Raw genomic sequence first — 19,563 nt, 5'->3', positions numbered from 1 at the left:
ACTTCAATCTTTCATTACACGATTTTGTGTCATAGCTTGTTTCAAAATCTAAAGGATGTGAAGGATTGTGTTGACGACTTGAAAAGTGCTATAGTTGGGTACTAAATCTTAAACCCACAAATATAAAACAACAACAACAACATGACTTTTTTTTCAAAAAAAAAAAACAACAACATGTCTTTCTAGCCTTTCTTAGAAATAATAATTCACAATTTAAATAGTGTTATAGCGGAAGGCTACGCCTGTTTTAATCACGGACCACTTTAAAAAATTAAGAATTATAGAATATGGGTTGTGAAATTTTGAAAAGTGTGAAATATTTGTTTGCTAATATTCGTACCAGTAATCAAGAAGGTGAGGAGATTGGAGTACGTTTATTGGAGTGGTATTCAGATATCTATTCGGGTTTGGGTCAAGTATTTTGGGTTTTTCGGATATTTAGGTTAAAGATATAAGACTCATTTAAATATTTTTACATTTCGGGTAGTCAGGTTCGGGTAAACATCCATCACATATAGATAGTTTCAGGTTATATCCAAAACCTTCAAATATATTTCTAGTTCAGATTAGATTAGATAGTTTTTCAATCTAAATTTAAAAAAAATGAAAACAATTCAAATTCATCAAAATGATTATAATCATCAAAAAAAAATAAACAATATGTCGCATGTGGACACAAAACAAACTTTGTTATACGTCGTGTCTTGTCCACTATCATATAAACTGCTAGCTATTTCTTGTGGGACAGTGGACTACGCATTTCTTGGATTGCCCACCAAAAGTTTGATGTTTCCAGACACAATAGTATAAAATGCCGACATATAACATCAATGAGCTAAACATGTGTTTCCCTAAATGTATGATTAAACCTGATCTATAGACAATTTGTATTACGCTCGCCGGGTAACATAATTTAATGGAGCCAAACAACAATGAAAAAAATTATAAAAATAAACCGTTAACCACTTTGATTAAAGACATTTTCACAGTTTCCATACTAATTAGACCTACATCTTAAGAGTATATCATGAGAGATCCATTAACATTATGTTTCTCATTAATTTTTAGTACACTAGCTTTAAAGTTAAAACATTATTGGCATGATGTACAGTAGTTGTTGTTGTTTCTTTTCAACAAAACTTTTTGAAAAGAAAATGAGAAGGAATTACAGAGAAGGGGCATAGAACCAGCTACCAAATATTACATATGAGACTTTTTTTTTACTAGATGAACTAAGAGATATTGTTAACCTAATCAATTGAATAATTTTTAACAGTGAGTATAGAGCACATGCCTTACATTTCACACTCTAGATCCGCCTCTGTATTAGTAACAATAATAAAACCATAAATATTTTTTATACATTATGTTCTCTGAAAATTAAACATAAAATTACATAGCATAAACTCATAAGAAATAAATATAAAATACAACAGCACATAAATATATGTATATCAACCATATAAGAAAAAATAAAGACATGCAATTAGTTTCTGAAAATATTAAGAGATGGACTCTCAGTTATGTAAGAAATAAATAATTATTCTATATATATAATTTTTATTATTCTAAATATATATTTAATGTTTTTAATTTACAGATTTTTTACCTAATCAATGTCTAGACTTTCGATAATATGTTGAAATGCTAACTACAACGAAACTCGGACGATATCTTTTTTTTACTTGAATATTAAAATTTAACATTTTTCTCATTGATATAATATTATATAATAAACATCAACGTATGATATATGACACTCTTATTGGGTTACACAAAACAAAAATAAGTGTGAATTTACTGTTATTGGAATATAATAAGTATGAAATGTCAAATTTATTTCAAAAAAAAAAAGAAAGACTTTGCTTAACAACATTGGCAGCTTAAAATCTGAAAATGTTTGGTTTGACAAAAAAATTTAAAAAATCTGAAAATGTTTAGAAAAGCAAAGAAATGGGATTAGAATGATGCCGAGACTTTACTGTTGTTTATCTGCACCTGTTTGATTTCAAGATCAGGGACCAATTTCCAAGAGAGGAGGCCAGACCAGTTAAGAGTTTGGATCAGGGACCAGTTGCTGTATCTTCTCCATTTCCAAAATCTTGTAAATTGAAAACAGATGAGAAAATTATAGTCATTTTGACCACGTATGTCATGGTGTTCTCTCTATATAATCCACCATCATTTACAACGTAAATTATAGTCATTTTGACCACGCATGTCATGGTGTTCACTCTATATAATCCACCATCATTTCCAAAATAAAAACTCTTCCTTTACAGAAACAGAGAAGAAAAAAAGATATGGCAACAACATAAATCAACAAGAGCATTTCTCGGCTCTACTTGCAAAGGTCTTGGCCGAAAAATGGCAAGTTGACGTACACCTCAAGGCAGTGGATAGTGATGAGGGTTCAGTTATCTCTGCCCACAAAGCTATTCTGGTCTCTTCTTCTCTCATCTTTTCTTTATTGATATCATCAGCTTATTCAAGAATCAATTCTAAATGCCAATGTTTAGTGAATGTGGTTAATGTAATTCTTTCAACATGTATGTTTTTGAATAGGAATCAAGATCGGAAGTTTTTAAGAAGTTGCTAAACTCTGATGAGTTCAAGACTTCGAGTAAGCAAGTGGAAACAATCACTCTCTCGGAGATGAAACAAGAAGATCTAGAAGCTTTTGTTGAGTTTATATACAGTGATGGTTCTATGCTTTCAGAGAAAGTGAAGCGACACGCTCGAGCTCTCTATCTTGCAGCTGACAAATACAAGATTCTCCAACTACGAGACCTATGCAGATCCGAGCTTATATCTTCTCTGGATATGGCGAATTCTCTTGACTTCCTTGAGCTTGCTCAAACCCCTTTTGACAAAGTCCTCAACGATGCAGCCTTAAATTATATTAAAACAAATGATCTTATGATACCTAGCGTTGATAAGTTCGAGTCATTCATTGATAGTTACCAAAATCTTGCCGTGGAGATTCTGGAGGCTTCTATTACTCGTAGAAGATGTTATAACTGTGGTTTCATCAACGATCATAATCTGACTGGCAAAAGCTGCTCCAATTGTGGTTTCGATCGTCCTAGTCGCAGCTAGAGGAGTCACTTTGATAAACCAGTTTTATCGTTTCCTTAGGGCATGCCCATTGGTGATACTCATCTTAGTGTCTTAAACTTTTAATAAGATTAAAAAAAATATTAATCTAAGTTTAGATCCTTAATCCAATGTTTTCATTTTATCTCCTTCCATTAGTCATCCTTAAACATGGGGTGTCTTAAAAACTTTTTATTAAAATTGTGTTTTAAGTATATTTTATAGTGGTATAAATGTTGGTTATATAATGTATGCAATATTAGGAAAATAAAACTAGAAACTATGGTTTAGTAGAATACATATATTAAAAAAACAAATATATTACATTACAAAAACCTTAAAACATATATACCAATATCAAAATAGTTTGACCAATATCAAATAGGCACATAGAACACATCATTCCAAAAACTATACATGAGATTATCTATCATATACAGAGCTCGTTAAATCAGATAAATAATTGTATCACAGTGGAGTGGTGAAGGGAGGCAACAACAAATATCAAAAAAAAAAAAAAAGAACCGATGATATACCTAACCTGCTTCAACATAATCAGACCTTGTAAGTTCCAAAGCCACTCTATTCTCAAGGAACTGCATCTGTAGCATAAGAAAAATTGTAGACATCCAGATAGCTGTGCGCCGCAAATCAGTTTCTGCCGAGAGAGAGGAAACACGAAAAAGAAAATGTGAGCTTCAACATTAAGAATTGTTGCGTCAACTAAGTATAGGTAAAATAGAGAAGTAGATTGAACCTCTAATAACTTCGTCAGTAATTCCAAGCTTGATCAGTTCATCTGCATAGAACATAGCAAACACACAACATGTCATGCCATGAGATGGAATCCCCTAATCTTCTTAGTTGCATCCTAAGAAGCAGATGGCTAATTTCCTCACAGAAGCCACATGAACTAAGAGAATGGAACACTAATTACACCGATTCAATTATGAGGCAAAGTTTTCTGGTGAGTTCAGTGCAACAAGAATGTATCCGGTGCTGATAAAATGCAATAGTAGGAAGTAAATTAATAGATAATGAGAACTTCAATGGACAAGGATAACATTTGACTAACCTGAATGGAGGAGTGAAGTCTATTTCAATCGATCCTTATCGTACCCATTAGCATGATACTTGATTTTGTAGCCACCTGTTAATTCCTTCACCATACGTGCAAACAAGAAGAAAAAAAATGTTAAGTTCTGTTTCAAAACGTAAACATAACACTCAGTACCAATGGAAGCAGAGGTGTTAGACATACCACTGAGCAATTCCTCAGTCATCTACAACGTAACCAAAACAAGAGACAACTCAAGACTGTTTTAACTTAGCGTTTATATCCCAAGCAAACTAGCCAACATTACTAAATAATTGGAAGCAAACTAGCCATTTCAATTACTACCCAACCATGAAATAATTAGAGACAAGAACAACATATCCCAACCATGGTCGATCTCTTAATCTCTCGATCCTTCTCTAACCTTATCCCTCTCCTTATCTCTGCTGCTCCTATGTCTCTTTTCCTCCCTGATCCCTCTTATGATAACGATAAACGGATTGTAATAGAAAACTTATTCAACCAAATGAATCAATGCTTGTAAATAAACAAAGATCCAGTTCTCAAGCTTACAAGAGTCTGAAAATAAGAAACAACTCCAATAAACAAGAGCAAAGAACACCGATTACAGAGAGAAGCAACGAGAGATGATTACAAAATCAAACGTCTGATAAAATTTCGTAATGAGGAAAACGATGACTCGTCCTTCTCTTCTTAAGCTCCACCTGATTCCACCGTCACTCTAGTCACGTGCTTCACTCTTGACCAACTCCACCGACATTACGTGTCACCTTTCTACTGATGTGACGCGTCCACACCTTATTCACTGACTCGCTTATTTCACACAGCACCAACAAACCTCCTTTATTATTATTATGCCCCCTTACTTCCTTTATTTGCAGCAATACAGGAGAATTCCGGTAACATCTTACCATCGTTCTCTTCGCTGTCTTCTCCCCAGAAATCAATCGATTAATACCCAGAATTGAACAGATCAATTTTATCTGGAAACCGATGGGTTGGATATCAAATTGTGAAAAATCGATTCTTCTCCCCATCTCTTCTCTCGTTTCTTTCGAAAGAGAAAGATAACCAAATGCAGAAAAAAAAATAAAAATAAAAAACAAAAAAAAACAAACGCCAGCAATTATATTTTGACACGTAGAAGGTCTGGAAGGATCTTATTTTTCCTTCGCAGAGACACAGTTCTCTGAAAATTTAAGATTAAATCTTTATTTTTATTATGTTTAATTATTAAAAAAAAAAAAAAAACACATCCCATCGGTATAACCCATGGGAATGCTCTTATGTTTCCGTAACTTAAAGTCTCAAATATTAAAATAATCGGTTTCCAGGTCTAATTTTCTGAAAATATATCTTTCATATGCATGCAAAAGTAAAGATATATTGAGAAAATATATCAATTGACCAAGCAAATTTTTTAATTTTATAAATATCGGACAATATATGGGTACCGGCGCTCTTAGACTAGAACGCGTTTAGTGGAGTTACTGGAGTTGAATATTATTTGAAAAGGCCTGGTTTGCAGTTGCACATTATCTCATTTATTAACTTGACTCGGTTTAGTTCAATTCAAATGTTCCTCAGCAAACCGAGTGCTAATATAAAACGTCAGAACAAAAATAAAAGATATAAAGAGGACAAGGTTTCACTCGAAAGTTTCCCAAATGTCATCTAGTGGTAAGACACATGCCACATGTATCTCTCTGTAGTAACCAAAAAAATCTGTAGAGTGGAATAAAATTAAAAGCCATATATAATTAGTCAACCAAAAGAATAAAAAAAAAACGTATTGGTTGGTGTTGGAAATGGCAGCCAAATTCCACATTTCCTCTCAAATCACTTCTTCCTTTAGCCACAAAACTAATGAATCCTCAACTTCATCATCTTCTTCATATTCATCGTTCCTTGTTTTGCCTAGGTTCCTCTGTCCACCATCTCCATTAGGGGTTCAACAGTTCAAGCTTCACGCTAAATTAGGTACTCTTATCTCTTTTAAATCAGAATTTTCACATTTATTTTATTTTATTGGTAGATGATAATTTTGTTACTCCTTGCTTCTTGTTTTAAGGTGGAGGAGATGGAGAAGTGAAGCCTAAAGACAAGAAGAAGTTCATAACCAAAGAGGAAGAACCAGAACAGTTAGTTAATCTTTAGCCTTTCAATTTCATATCACAGAATTGTAGAAAAAAATCATTAAATCGAAAGATTAGATGAAAATTGTAATTTTGCGGAATTACAAAAATTGATGAAAACGTTAGAAAATTAAGAAATTCAAAATTTTTAGTGTATATTGTATGTAATGTAGTCTAGTTGTTTGTGTTAGTATATGTCACTATTTGAGTCGTCCGCATAATGCATGTTGTTGACTAAAACTCGTGCTTTGTAAGTGGCTTAACGAGTGCTACTAGTGTAGTGTCAAAAGAACATATTTGGTTTAGTATAAACATGCCATGCGCGCATTGGTGTTCAACGAAATGGTTATGGATGAGATTTGCATTGCGATTTGCAGGTATTGGCAAAGCGTTGGTGAAAGAGAAGGAGAGAATCCGATGAAGACGCCTCTTCCTTACATCATCATCTTCGGTATGTCAACTCCATTCGTCATCTTAGCTATTGCTTTCGCTAATGGCTGGATCAAAGTTCCCATTCGTTGAGCATTTTTTCTTTTTTTTGCTTCTTCTTCTTCACTTGTTTAAGGCTGAATCTGAAGCATGTTTCTTATCCTCTTCTTCTTCTTCTTCGGCTGTAAAAAGAAACAAAACTATAGAATGATATCATTATATTATACGGTGCTCTGCTACATCTTTTATTTTTGCTTACCCCTAAGCCATCCACATTATCTTGGTGTTATAATATTGCAAACAAAAGTATCATGTTCTTAATTCGTCAATATTGAATAATTTTGAGTTACAAAACATCATTCTGGTAAAACAAAACAAAAACAGATTCGAGAGTAACAATCTTTTGCGCAGCAATGTTTTGGTATGTATGAACAAAACGATTGTAAAATAAGAGAGTTATATGTACTGTAAATGTAGGTGCGATTTGCATTTAGCTTTGTGGATTTCTGGTGAACCGGCTTTTCTACAAAAGTTTCAGGATCCCATTTGATAAGTTCGGTTAATAGACTAGTCCCACCTTCATTTCAAATACATATTAACCAGGCTGTGGAACAAGATTCAAATGCTATAATCACAAGACTTTACTAGTTAATTTCGACAAGAATCAATATATTTTGAGGATAGAGTGGTAACAAGAGACGAGAGTCCTTATATGACCATCGTCACAAAAGTAACCTAGTGGAAATCAGCAAGTACAACTGTTTCGGAGTCAATCATAACACAATACAAAACTATTACATAGATAAAAGAATAATTTTCATACTTTGTCTTCATTACAAACAAATGTACGAACAAACCAAATTTTAGTAATGAGAAAAATAAAATAAAAAGAGCTATTTGTACATGTAAATGTGGGAACTCAAATCTTGGTCTTCCCTCCACCACTGGTGTATCCCATGTGCTTCCTTGTAATCTTCAGAATTGGTCTTGTTTACTATTAAATTTGCAGATGGTATGACATGAACGGGCTCTTCTACTTCAACTGCATTGCTTACTCCCATTGCATCCATCAGCAAACCTCCCAAAGAATGCTGCATCGCCATCCGCTCCACAATCCCAGCTCCATACCCAATCTGTTCCATTGTTCCCCGGTGCTCAAAAAACCCAATGTACTCTGAACATAAATGGTCCCCTGGATTTACATGTATGTTAGGGAGCCAAGAAGATAATGCCTCTAGTGGATCTTCAGACAAGTTTTTTAGTTGCAGTTGCTGTTGCTGCGGCTGCTGTGCTTGTTTGATGGTTCTGGACAGAGCTAGTCCTGCTGTAATGAGACTCCCCGCGAATCTAATCCCATGCCTAACCTTCTCGTTTGCTATCCTCTCGATTGGGGGAGACACAAATGGAGGATTGAACAACAAGGAATTGATGTAAACACCAGTCTTTGCCATTGTTTTACCAGCGAGAAGCGCCATCGCTGCACCAAGAGAATGTCCTGTTAGCCAGAAGCTTGAAGCGCCAACAGAGTCAGCCATGCTTTTCACGGCTTGCATGGCGATCTCAAAACGAGATGTTCGGTGTAGCCCGTTACGGATGATGTGGATGTCCAACTCAATATCACGGGTGATCGAGTCCGCTTTAGTTAATGTCCCTCTAAAGGCTATGACATACCGCGGAACTCCAGAGTCAACTGACTCTTGTTGCGGCGATTTGTATTCGTAAATGCCGCCAAAGATGGAGAAATCAGCATCGTCTTTAAGGTGACGGATCAACTTGAAGTTGAAGGACTCCCACCATGGAAGTGCAAGTGCTTCAGAGCCTTCACGTTTAAGCTGACGGTCACGCTCTACTATATAGATTCCTTGAACCAAACAAGCTGCTACACAACGCTGGTGATCTTCATTTCCCCTGACCAAAAAAAAAAAAAAAAAAAAGACAAATTTCAAGAAACACATTTGATAAGTCTAACCATAGGTTTGTTACAAGAAATTCAAATGCTATAACCACAAAAGTTATCTATAATCGACAATTTCAAGGATCAAAAACGAAAACAAAAGTTACATTTTAAAGATCAAATCAAGAACCAAATGGTTAAGAACAGTCAAAACATACCAATCAACAGTTGTGAGATGTGAAGGTCCACACAAGTTAAACTCTTCTCTATCAGAAGCCATTGAATCTTCGATTAAGCTCCTTTCACCAACTGCAATGCCACAAGTTCAATAACCCAACATTGAATTTGAAAGTTTCAATTTTTGAATCTGAATTTGAATTTGGATATATATTTTCTCTAGGCAAATCAGTGATGATCGTTCCCAAATCCAAACTCCTCATAAAAAATGAAATCATGCAAATAATTTGGCCAAAACAAAAAAGTCAAAAGTATTGGATCATCTGAACAAACTCATAAAGAGATCTTCTTTAGTTTCCCCCAAATCGAATGAAGATAGAACCGATTCAACGAAAAAAAATGCATTGGGAAATTGAGATTTTAGAGATTGATGATACCTAAAGTGGAGTTGAAGCAACAAAAATGTTCTTTCGGCTACAATGTCTCTGCAAAAAATTTCTTCGTGATCGTTTTCTTTTTCGCCTTGAGAAGCAGCAACCGAGAGAATGATAAAGAATGATAATGTTTATAAGAACTTGAGAAACGGTGCCGTCTTGTGTTTAATCGAACATTCGAACTTATGACAAGCGCATTTTGTTTGTGTTTTGTCGGTAAACGCTTAGCTGTTTTATACAAAACCAAAGCACAACCTTTTTTTTTTTTTTTTTTTTGGTCAAAACCAAAGCACAACTTTATGTAGGAAAAAGAACATATAACTTGAACTGTTTTTGTAGATGAATAAATTCTCATATTTAATAAGTTAACCCATTCATTTTAATTTTCGTTATTAATCAATTGTTTTCTCTTGTTAGTAATTTAGTTAAAGACATGACTACAATTGTCTTTTTTATTAAAAAAATTACAGAGTTATAAATTTATGACAGTGATGTCAAAATATGATATGACGTTTATATGTAGCCTGCTGTTGGTCATGGCGGATGATAATAATGGTAAACTCAAGAGTATAAAGTATGATACAAATGTTTTTGAATATCATTGAAAAAATTATTGTTCTGAATGTGTTGTACTATATATTTGTTGAAATGAGGAGTTCACATATAGATTATGTATGTTATAATGTAGTGTAATATGTTATACGTATAAGGATCTAGACTTCTAGCTGCAATGTTGCAACAAAATGTTTCTCTAAAGATGTTGTCCAACATTGTGAATCTCTTTTACATACATTTGTAACTGACTAACTGCTAACTAGAACATGTGAATTGGCAAATAAAAAAAAAAATCTTTAATTTAATTATATCAATGATCATACAAGAGCTACTGCTGTAGTTAGCTTATTGCATACTTAAAAGAACTAGATATTGAAAAACTCTGCACAATTACAGTGAACTATAGTGGTACAAATATAGTATACTAGTGATCTAATTCACAATGATGGCTTTAGACAGATATAAAACGTTATGCTCATATTTCATATGTTATTTGTGAGAGCCTCAGAGACAATATGAAGCATAATGTTGCATAATGTTGTTGTTATGCGGAATGTTAGATCAATTTATGCAAGATTTACTCATTTGAGTTGCGTGTAAAGATTAAAAAGTTTAATAGAGGCAGTTTGACATAAAATTGTATTATTAGGTCAAATTTTAAATGCTAATAATATCCAAAATTAATCAAAATTGCTGAACTAATCATTTAAAAATTAAAATCGAATTGAATTTGACTGTAAATAAATTGTTATAAGATGCAATTTGTAGTATTTAAAACACAATGTTGTTATGTATACGCTGAGAAAACATAAAATATAAAAGGTTAAAAAAGAAAATATTCTATTTTAAATTCTACAATGAATCTTCATGAATTTGTAATAGATGAGTTGAACATTAATTTTATACTATATTACTGTTTTGTTTTAAGTTGACTCTTTCTATGCCTTAATAGAACTATTGTTTGATAACCCATAATTATATTATTCATAAAAGTTTAATCATTAAAATGAATTTTAGACTAAAATCTAGATCCATGTAAATAACTGGCTGTGGTTGTTTTAAAAAAGTTCCAAATATTTAAAGATAACAAAAGGGATAAATGCAACTTGCATCATAGATTTAAAAATCTTAAATTATCACATTAAAACATTTTCAATAATTATTTTTTTTATTAAAGAGAAAAAAATAAAAAATATGCGCACTTCTCATTACAGTGCACGATAGCATAGATCAGAGCCTCCTGAGAGAGTACTATTAACAAATTAGCACCGTTTACTTTCACTGAAAAATATATTTTACTTAATACCAAAAAAAAAAAACCCAATTTTTATTTTATCTTTCATTTTTCTCGAAAAAAAAATTTCTCGATCGCCGATCGACGGCGAAATCTCGAGCTGTTTTCCGGCGATGCTTGAATCGCCCGATAACCCTGAAAATAACTTTCACTGAAACCCATAAACCCTAAGTTACTGTAGTCATTTAAAGCTCTTCTTGATTCCAAATCTTGCTTTCTTTTTTTCTTTCTTTCTTGATTTGATCTGTTCAAAGTAGTTGGAGGAAAGAACTTGAAAGATCTATTTTGAAGGCTTTGCTTTTTTGTAAACTTCCCCAATTTATCAGTAAGATCGCTAGCTTTATTCTCTGTTTTTTCTTTTTTTTTTTTTTTTTTTTTTCATTTCTTGAAATTTTAGGTTTTTGTGTTATTGATGAAAATTTAGCAAATCTTGAGTTGGGGATTTAAAGATGAATCCTTTTTGAGTAGGGTTTATAGTGATTTGTTGAAGAAGATTGTAGCTTGAATCTGACGCTTGTGCTTGTTTTGGTTTCTGGGAGATTTGGTCCGAAATGGAGATTAAATTTAGCTACTTTATGACTTCTATGTGCTTAATTATTCAAATCTAGTTGAGTAATTGTATAATTCTCTATGTTTTGGTGATATAAAGTTAGCATTTTTGTCAATAAAAAACGGAACTTGGAGATTCTAGATCTCGAATCTGAGGATGGTTGGAGTAAGTTAGCAAGTGTGGTTTTGTTTACTTTTTGGTTTGAGTTAAAAAGCTAGTTTGAGAATGTTGTATGTGTGGTTGGTCAGATATTGGTTTATATTGCAGTGACTCATGAGAATTAATGTTATTCTTTGTGAATGTTTGCAGATAATGGTGATGATGATCTTTTAGTGGTTGAATATAGAATGTGTTTCGGCTTCTAGCTTGCGAGAACGGTCTTAGTTTCCTTTTGCAGAGCGGCTTGTTTTTTTTATATATATTGGCCTGGTTTTTTCTACATGGAAGCTTACAGAGAGGAAGCCCTCAGAGTGAAACAGATCGCTGAGAGGAGATTTGTGGAAAAAGATTTCACAGGCGCTAGGAGTTATGCGTTGAAAGCTAGGTCTTTGTTTCCTGATTTGGAAGGTTTATCTCAGATGATTGCTACGTTTGAAGTTTATTTAGCTTCTCAGTGTAGGAGTGGTGGTCAAATTGATTATTATGCGGTACTTGGACTGAAACCGTCGGCTGGGAAAAGAGAAGTGAAGAAACAGTACAAGAAGATGGCTGTATTGCTTCATCCCGACAAGAACAAATGCATTGGGGCTGATGGTGCATTCCATCTCATTTCTGAAGCCTGGGGTTTCTTGTCCAATGAGTTTAATAAAAGCACGTTTTACTACAAAAGAAAGAAGCATGTCGACTCCACAGTGGTTCAGAAGCACAGCACAGAGTACATGCCTGGGACTGGGACTACAGTATTTGATCGGTTTCCACCGTCTTCAGAAAGGCTTGATACTTTCTGGACTGTATGCACCTCTTGCAAAGTTCAGTATGAGTACCTGAGGAAGTATGTGAATAAGAGGCTTTCATGTAAGAACTGTCGTGGAGCATTTATTGCTGTAGAAACTGGTCCAGCTCCTGTTAGTGCGTCATTTCATTACACGCCTCCACCTCATGCGCCTCCATCTCATGTGCCTCCATCTCATGCGCCATCATCTCATGCACCTCCAAGTAATGGCTATGGCACACATGGTTATGATGCTATTTCACGCATGCCCACCAATTCAACGTATTTCCTAGGCCACTATCCTGGGCAAGGACATGGATATGATTATGGTACCAATGGTTCATATGAATGGAGCTCATACTCTGGAACAACCTCCCCAGGGAATCTGGATTTGAAGCGTGTGTCCTCAGTGTCCAATGGGTATCCTTATAAGCACAGCACCTCAGTAGTCAGTGCGGGGATCAAGAAAGCCAAAGACGGTTCTAATGGTACATGCTCGATGAAAAGCTCATCTGGAGGTCTGATATATCCTAATCCGCCCAGCGTGTCTGCTCACGGGTCTGCAATTAAGGTCGGCAGACCTGGGAAGAAGAGCAAAGTTTTTCTGGAAGCTGCTGCTAATGTCTTTGTTGAGAACCCTCTGAAACCTGTTTCAGTATTAAAGACAATGAATACGGATGGCAAAATGGATCAGGATTACAAACTTCATCTCCAATGTTATGGATCATCCAGACGGTGTTCTGCTGCATCAGTATTGGATACACGGAAGCCCTTACTTCAAAAGGCCAAAACGGACATTAAGAAAAGATTGGAGATCATGAGATTAGCTTCAGAAGCAGCAGCGGCTGCAGAGGATGCGACACCCCTCGATGAAAAAGCTGTTGTCTCCTGTAAGTTGGGAGATGTTACAGGACGCAAAAATAACGGACCAATAACAGTACCAGACTCTGATTTCCATGATTTTGATAAAAACAGATCGGAGGAATCCTTTGAGCCAAGGCAAATTTGGGCAATTTATGATGAAGATGATGGTATGCCACGTCTATATTGTGTGGTTAAGGAAGTACTCTCGGTTCAACCCTTTAAGATTGACATTGCTTACTTGAGCTCCAAAACGGACATTGAGTTTGGGTCAATGAAATGGGTACAATACGGGTTTACAAAGTCGTGTGGGCATTTCAGGATACGAAACTCTGACATAGTTGACCAAGTTAACATCTTTTCGCATCTTTTGAAAGGCAAGAAGACAGGGAGAGGTGGTTGTGTTCGGATCTTCCCCACAAGTGGGGAGATTTGGGCTGTCTACAAGAACTGGTCACTAAACTGGGACGGATCAACCCCGGATGAAGTGAGGCACCAATATGAAATGGTCGAGATCCTTGATGAGTATACTGAACAGTATGGTGTGTGCATTGCCCCTCTTGTTAAACTAGAGGGCTACAAAACCGTATATCACAGGAGCACGAAGGAAAACAGTAAGAAGTGGATACCAAGGTGCGAGATGTTGCGGTTCTCGCACCAAGTGCCGTCCTGGTTTCTTAAAGATGCAACCAGCGGCTTTCCCGGAAACTGTTGGGACTTAGATCCAGCTGCAATCCCCGAGGAGCTGCTTCACATCTGAGCAGGAACCAACTGATGTCAGTGACCCTGTAAGGGAAAGAGGGTTTCAGATTGAGACCAAGTGTAGTGTAAGAGTTGTTGTTGTTGTTGTATCAGCGAAGAATGGACAAGATTGTGGAGTTTTATGAAAGACTGTTAACACGCAAAACCATTCTGTTTGGTCACTGAAGCTGTTGTATTAGGCAATGTTCAACGAGTAAGCAAAGCATAGTTGACTTTTGTTTGCTCCGTCTCTCTTTTCTTTTTTTCCGATTCTGTATTCGTTTCTTTGTTGACCTTAGTGATGACAGAATTTTTACAAGTAGAGTTATAAATGTAGCAATTATCTTTCCATTTCTTACCGCCTTTTTTTAGTTATAGAATTTAGTCCAAATTATATCACCTGTTTAACCCTCTGGGGAAGAGAGATCCACCAAACCCTTGTAGTTGTGCTTTTCGGGATGTTAACCGAAGTCACTCTCATGGGTGCAATTTGCACCGTGCAAATGAATCCTTGAGGGTTAAGACTGAGAAGAAGACATGAGAAACCTCAAAGAAAGCTTGGTGCCACCAACAGAGGGGAAGAGTAACATGTTCTTCGTCTATAGTGTTTGCAGTCATTTTTTCTGTCACTGGTCTGGTCAATTGCATATTGTAAGGACATGATCTATCAGCAAGTAAATATTGTTCCTAATGATTTGCTTCTTTAAATCTCTTTGTTTTTCTGAAAATTCATCTGATGATGATTCATCTGATTATTATACCATGAAGAAGTTCTTTTGGTTAGCTACATCCAACATTCTTAACATGATCTATGTACTAAACTCCTAATACTAACTAATTAGTCTTAACAAAGCTTAATCAAGAAGGCGAGTACCAAAGATTCTGTATTTTCTTGTCGTCCATGGGTCAGCTTTATGAGTATAGTAGGAGAAGATACAACACTCAATCCATGGTGGATTTCTTGGAGCACCCAAGTTAGAGAATCCCCTTATTCCAAGCAACCGATTCCGCTTATTCCTCAATATCTCTGTGTTCTGAAATCCTAAACCCCAAAAGTACTCCTGCCAATAAATTAACACTAGATTAGGGTAACAGAGTCTCTCTTTACAGTTTAGATGCATAGACCAAAGGTGAGTTTGTTACTGCTTCTTTATCGCATAAGAAAGTATCTAAAGTCGCTGTTGGATCCTCCAGTGTCAACAAAACTCGGTGCCGGCTATTCTCAACTGAACAGAAATCCTCTACTTGCCAAGGATATGCAGCTACAACCCGAACAATGCATTTGTACTTGCATGTAACCTGTAATAACAGCGTAGGTGAGCACAGAAAAGTATTTTTAATCTTTTCAGGGAATGCAGAAAAAAGATTCATGAATGGTGGTACCTTGGGGAATGTTATGATGTCCATCAGTGAAACAAATGGGGCACAATTGTCATCCGTCTCTGCAAGACACAGAGAATGTTAAAGAATTCAGTCTAAAGAATGTCGAGGCAGAGGCAGCCAAAAAGAATGTTGAAATTGAATCGTGTTCGTTAAGGATGATGGAGTATTGCAACCTGTTAATCCAGGAGGCGACGGAAAACTCCAATATGGAATGTGTCCCAACTTTGACGCTATTCTCTTATCATATATCCTAGTTTTGGGAACATACATAAAAATCCAAAAGTGGTAAGCGGAAAGGTCAGAAGTATATACCGAAAGAAACCTCAAAAGTACTAACCTCATTATTTTTTTAACTAAACTATCATCTTGAGCGTGACGAACCTTTGTAGAGTTGGTAACTTTACCTACCCAAGATCCCCTATCAACTTCACAGAGTAAATGGTAAAGTTTCACCCAGTCACCAGGTTTAACCTGATGAAATAGATGATTGCTTAGAGAAACTCTCAAGATCGTTCCAAGTGTTGGAAAGCTGAGCAATGTATCTCTGGACAGAAAAGTATTAACTGAGAGACTGCTAAATGCCTCGTCTTCTTCAACTCCCCTATCAATAGCCAAACATTGTACACCAAATATAAAAATAGTAAGCGTAGAGTATGGAAAGCGGAAAGTCAGTTAATCAAAAGCTGGAAAAGTTTAGATCAAAATTTTCAAGAGGTGCGATACTAACATCTAATCTCAACTGATATATTGGAAACTAATGCCACACATGAGTGATAATGCCTAATACTCACTTTGTCAGAATAAATGCTGGGGGAGCATCAGTTCCATCCCATACAAAAACGGTGCTCATTTGTTCATCGGCATGGAGGATCTCCATTACAGTAAACAGCAGAATACAGGAGTGTAAGATCAGTTATCAAAAGATAAATTTGTCTATAATTTATGCCAAAAGGATTTTAAGTAACCAACGACACACACGCTTCTGATATTATTTGAGAGTATAGAGCAACAAATGTAAGAGTTAAGTCTTCTTCGTACCTTGCACACCAAATCAAAGCATTTCCCATTCTTGATCTCTCTCAAGAATGAAATTTTTTCTTGGGAGCAAGGTGTTACTCTGTAAATTGAACTCTGAGCTATGAACCAAAAGAGGAAATGAAAGCTTATGAGAATCCTTTCAAGTTATTAATCTATCTAAAGCCACTGAAGAGTTCTTGCGCCTCTTTATACTGCTGCAGAGTGACTTCGACAGTATAAATCTTGAAACAATACGAAAAATTGATAACACAAAACAAGCTAACATTGTTACCTTTAAGAAATCCGCTAGAACCGGCAAAAACTTTGCGTAGATCATCCATGGAACTCTTGTATAATGCTTCTTCTTCATGAAAATTCGAAGAGCATTGGTAACAAACAAAATCCTTGCCAGTACCTCCTCCTTCGAACAGCGCAAACGAAGAAACCCATCTATCACAAGCAGAATTTACTCTTTTCCCACTATCAAACGTTTGCATCTACACAAAAAACAAAAACAACAAAAAAAAAATCCAAACTTTTGATTCCACAAAATCAAAACACAACAAAGGAAATTAAGGAGACACAGAGTCATGTACCTTGATGCGTGTAAAGAGAATCATATCGTCGTAATTCTTGATTTGAGGAAGTTGTTCAAGAGTGTTACTAAATACATTTACTGTAAATCCAGGACTTGGGTATGTATCATCAATTACACGAAGCGTACAAATCCAATCTAAAAAATGTCAAAAAGATTCAATCTTTCAGCAGAAAGTATTCGCAATTTCAATTCAAGAATCGATAAAAGTAAAGACCTTTTTTGGGGTAAAATGTTAGGGTTTTCACAAAACAAAATACCATTGTTGCGACATCGTTTGGGTTCTCTTTGTTCAATAACGATACCGATTAGACTAACGCGTTGGTTGATGAGATTAATGGCGTCTTTGATTTTGACAAGCTTGGGACTTTCTCTCTTCCTCGCCATCTCCTCTCCTTCCCCCAAAAGTACATCTCCCGCTGTTTTTTTACAAACAAATCAAAGTGTAGCCTTTTGAGCTATTGGTTCGAACCAAACGGAGACTCTCGGTTTTTTCGGTTTACTCGGTTAAATTCGGATTTTCCGGTTATCTAAATTTCTGCCGAATTGTTAAAAATTATCTAAAACAAGGCACATTGATAAGACATAACAGTAACCGCATGTCAAGAGTTCAAGTACGAGATAAGGTGGTTCACGACTATATCAGCGAGTTTAAGTAATGAATTATTTATAAAAGACAGATTTCGCTATTGAGATAAATATGCCTTGGAAGGAAAAGTTTACCGGGGGAGGGGGATGGTGTATTCAAACTATAGGGAAGTTCATATGATTTTCTGTAAATTTTTTTCAAATCCCACCTAAAACCATGAAATTTGGATTTCTGTATTTTTAACTAAACAAATTCTTCAGAATCCTAAAAATTATTAAAATCCTAATCAACAAACTGTTTTGAATAACAGTGGATTTTAAAGTAGATTTTTAAATCATCAGTTCAATAACAGTGGATTTTAATGGATTTTAAAGTAGATTTTTAAATCATCAGTTCAATAACAGTGGATTTTAATAGACTTTTTAAAATCCATGATTGAATAACATAGAATTTGTAAATTTTACACAAATCAATTAAAATATCAAGTTGAATACACCCCTCTACATTTCAATCTTAAAAAAAAACAATTCTGGTGTAATTTATTCTTTTTTATGGTAATTAAATGAAATAGTTAATTACGAAATCGATATATTTTTTTTGTCAACTATTGGGGCACAACAGGCCGGCCCATTAGCCTAATCCCTACATTCGTAAAGAGTGGGACTAGATCCCTGGTGTGATAGTGCCTTATGCATTAAGGACTTAGCTTTGATCACTACACTAAGGTCACTTCACAGAAATCGATATTTTTTTTAATGAGTATTGTAGAATCAGAGCTTTCTATCCATACGTACAAATTTAGGCATTTTTAAGATTGTGCAAACACAATTTTGCCCTCATTTTCTTTTCTTCAATTGATCAACTGAAACATGAACGACGATTTGTGGAGATGATGGTGACGAGATGATGAGATGGTGAAACATGTAATTTTTCAATTTGGTTTAGATTTTAAAATGAAATGGAAGTTTTGATTAGAACCCTTGGGTTCACTAGACATTATCATGTTAGGGTTTAGTTTTCTTTATTCAAAAACAAGGATTATCGCCGGAAAATTAAAGTTGTTGTCGGAGAAAAAGGTTTTTGGTCGAGAGAGTAAACAAAGAGACAGGGGTAAAAATGTTATTTTCCTTATGTAAAAAGGCCTAAATCTGAGAGTATGGATAAAAATGCTCATTTTCAAAGTTTTGGGGCAACAAATGCCCATTTAGACAATAAACCCTAAATGAAATAGTAAATACTTGCTACCACAACAAGATGATGAAATAGGAGAGGAGTTTAAATGAAATAGTAAATACTCAAGCATTTCAAAAAGGGAAAAAAGCCGAAAAATACCTCATCTATTTTTTATTTGGACGTTTAATACCTCGTCTTTTTTTGTAGGAAGAAAAATACCTCATTTAATTATCGTTGGCTTAAAAATATTTAATCTTTATATTGTTGTTGGATTCTAACCCGCGGTTTAACAGTTTTTAATGGACGTTAAAATCAAATCACACATGTTTACATAGATAAATAAAAATTTATAGATGCTTTGGTGAATATATTTACATGGTCCACTGGTACCATTTGTCTTATTAAACACTTGGGCACGCCAGTTTGAATTCACCATCTTACACTTTCTGATGTTTTTTTTTCTTTTTCCACTAGAAACAACAGCGAGGATAATCATTGGGGAGAGTTTGTATGACTCTTCAGATTCTGGAAATGAAAGAAATAAAAATCAGATTTGATTCGTTGGATCTGATTCGAAAAATCTCAAAACAGAACAGAAAAACTTTTAAGAATCCAAACAATCAAACACTCT

The 19,563-nt window shown here is 35.0% G+C and overlaps 5 protein-coding genes and 1 long non-coding RNA gene across 16 annotated transcripts; 3 read left to right on the top strand and 3 right to left on the bottom strand.

Annotated features, from left to right (window-relative positions):
• The first annotated feature begins 2,199 nt into the window (after nt 1-2,199).
• Nucleotides 2,200-3,309, top strand: LOC104709600 (putative BTB/POZ domain-containing protein At2g05330). The gene is made up of 2 exons (XM_087460350.1): nt 2,200-2,443; nt 2,566-3,309. Exons 1-2 carry the CDS (start codon nt 2,219-2,221, stop codon nt 3,097-3,099), a joined length of 759 nt encoding a protein of 252 aa, XP_087316476.1. The 5' UTR covers nt 2,200-2,218; the 3' UTR covers nt 3,100-3,309.
• Nucleotides 3,310-3,382: 73 nt separating this feature from the next.
• Nucleotides 3,383-5,347, bottom strand: LOC147950045 (uncharacterized). 7 transcript variants are annotated; one of them, XR_015563074.1, is made up of 4 exons: nt 4,809-5,347; nt 4,172-4,256; nt 3,854-3,895; nt 3,383-3,754 (listed from the first exon to the last, which is right to left on the bottom strand). It is a non-coding gene; the product is annotated as an uncharacterized LOC147950045 (long non-coding RNA). The 7 variants fall into 7 exon arrangements; XR_015563071.1 differs by having other exon boundaries at nt 4,727-5,243; XR_015563069.1 differs by having other exon boundaries at nt 4,578-5,214.
• Nucleotides 5,348-5,835: 488 nt separating this feature from the next.
• On the top strand, nt 5,836-6,962 carry LOC104698886 (uncharacterized). The gene is made up of 3 exons (XM_010414270.3): nt 5,836-6,154; nt 6,246-6,315; nt 6,687-6,962. Exons 1-3 carry the CDS (start codon nt 5,983-5,985, stop codon nt 6,829-6,831), a joined length of 387 nt encoding a protein of 128 aa, XP_010412572.1. The 5' UTR covers nt 5,836-5,982; the 3' UTR covers nt 6,832-6,962.
• A 552-nt stretch (nt 6,963-7,514) lies between these two features.
• Nucleotides 7,515-9,529, bottom strand: LOC104698877 (GDSL esterase/lipase At4g10955-like). The gene is made up of 3 exons (XM_010414267.3): nt 9,247-9,529; nt 8,851-8,941; nt 7,515-8,646 (listed from the first exon to the last, which is right to left on the bottom strand). The coding sequence occupies exons 2-3, from the start codon at nt 8,910-8,912 to the stop codon at nt 7,632-7,634; spliced, it is 1,077 nt and encodes a 358-aa protein (XP_010412569.1). The 5' UTR covers nt 8,913-8,941; nt 9,247-9,529; the 3' UTR covers nt 7,515-7,631.
• A 1,377-nt stretch (nt 9,530-10,906) lies between these two features.
• LOC104698869 (uncharacterized) lies at nt 10,907-14,526 on the top strand. Its single transcript, XM_010414259.3, has 2 exons — nt 10,907-11,417; nt 11,952-14,526. Exon 2 carries the CDS (start codon nt 12,083-12,085, stop codon nt 14,192-14,194), a length of 2,112 nt encoding a protein of 703 aa, XP_010412561.2. The 5' UTR covers nt 10,907-11,417; nt 11,952-12,082; the 3' UTR covers nt 14,195-14,526.
• A 361-nt stretch (nt 14,527-14,887) lies between these two features.
• Nucleotides 14,888-17,616, bottom strand: LOC104698860 (protection of telomeres protein 1a-like). Of its 5 annotated transcripts, XM_087460355.1 has the most exons (11): nt 17,431-17,614; nt 17,172-17,308; nt 16,868-17,072; nt 16,597-16,694; nt 16,350-16,429; nt 16,123-16,159; nt 15,896-16,029; nt 15,732-15,808; nt 15,559-15,617; nt 15,319-15,474; nt 14,888-15,236 (listed from the first exon to the last, which is right to left on the bottom strand). In XM_087460355.1, the coding sequence occupies exons 1-11, from the start codon at nt 17,555-17,557 to the stop codon at nt 15,030-15,032; spliced, it is 1,317 nt and encodes a 438-aa protein (XP_087316481.1). In that variant the 5' UTR covers nt 17,558-17,614; the 3' UTR covers nt 14,888-15,029. The 5 variants fall into 5 exon arrangements, 3 of the variants coding, with proteins under 3 accessions (XP_087316481.1, XP_087316484.1, XP_010412550.2); XR_015563078.1 differs by having other exon boundaries at nt 15,940-16,159; nt 17,431-17,615; XM_087460358.1 differs by having other exon boundaries at nt 15,896-16,159; nt 16,597-16,689; nt 17,431-17,615.
• Between the last annotated feature and the right edge of the window lie 1,947 nt (nt 17,617-19,563).

This window comes from Camelina sativa, chromosome 1, assembly GCF_030686135.1.
Source record: "Camelina sativa cultivar CO46 ecotype springtype chromosome 1, ASM3068613v1".
NCBI lineage: Eukaryota > Viridiplantae > Streptophyta > Magnoliopsida > Brassicales > Brassicaceae > Camelina > Camelina sativa.
Note: the sequence above shows the minus strand (reverse complement) of the source record. Positions and strands in the feature narration are given on the sequence as shown.

Excerpts from the sequence above, each read along its gene's own strand:
- LOC104698869 (XM_010414259.3), top strand. The coding sequence starts at position 12,083 with ATGGAAGCTTACAGAGAGGAAGCCCTCAGAGTGAAACAGATCGCTGAG.
- LOC104698886 (XM_010414270.3), top strand. The coding sequence starts at position 5,983 with ATGGCAGCCAAATTCCACATTTCCTCTCAAATCACTTCTTCCTTTAGC. Across the intron at positions 6,155-6,245 it reads CAAGCTTCACGCTAAATTAG|GTGGAGGAGATGGAGAAGTG; the intron begins GTACTCTTATCT and ends TCTTGTTTTAAG. Across the intron at positions 6,316-6,686 it reads AAAGAGGAAGAACCAGAACA|GTATTGGCAAAGCGTTGGTG; the intron begins GTTAGTTAATCT and ends TGCGATTTGCAG.
- LOC104698860 (XM_010414248.3), bottom strand. The coding sequence starts at position 17,557 with ATGGCGAGGAAGAGAGAAAGTCCCAAGCTTGTCAAAATCAAAGACGCC. Across the intron at positions 16,160-16,349 it reads CCAGCATTTATTCTGACAAA|GGGAGTTGAAGAAGACGAGG; the intron begins GTGAGTATTAGG and ends GGCTATTGATAG. Across the intron at positions 15,809-15,895 it reads TTAGTTAAAAAAATAATGAG|GATATATGATAAGAGAATAG; the intron begins GTTAGTACTTTT and ends TCCCAAAACTAG.
- LOC104709600 (XM_087460350.1), top strand. The coding sequence starts at position 2,219 with ATGTCATGGTGTTCACTCTATATAATCCACCATCATTTCCAAAATAAA. Across the intron at positions 2,444-2,565 it reads CTGCCCACAAAGCTATTCTG|GAATCAAGATCGGAAGTTTT; the intron begins GTCTCTTCTTCT and ends GTTTTTGAATAG.
- LOC104698877 (XM_010414267.3), bottom strand. The coding sequence starts at position 8,912 with ATGGCTTCTGATAGAGAAGAGTTTAACTTGTGTGGACCTTCACATCTC. Across the intron at positions 8,647-8,850 it reads CATCTCACAACTGTTGATTG|GGGAAATGAAGATCACCAGC; the intron begins GTATGTTTTGAC and ends TTTTTTGGTCAG.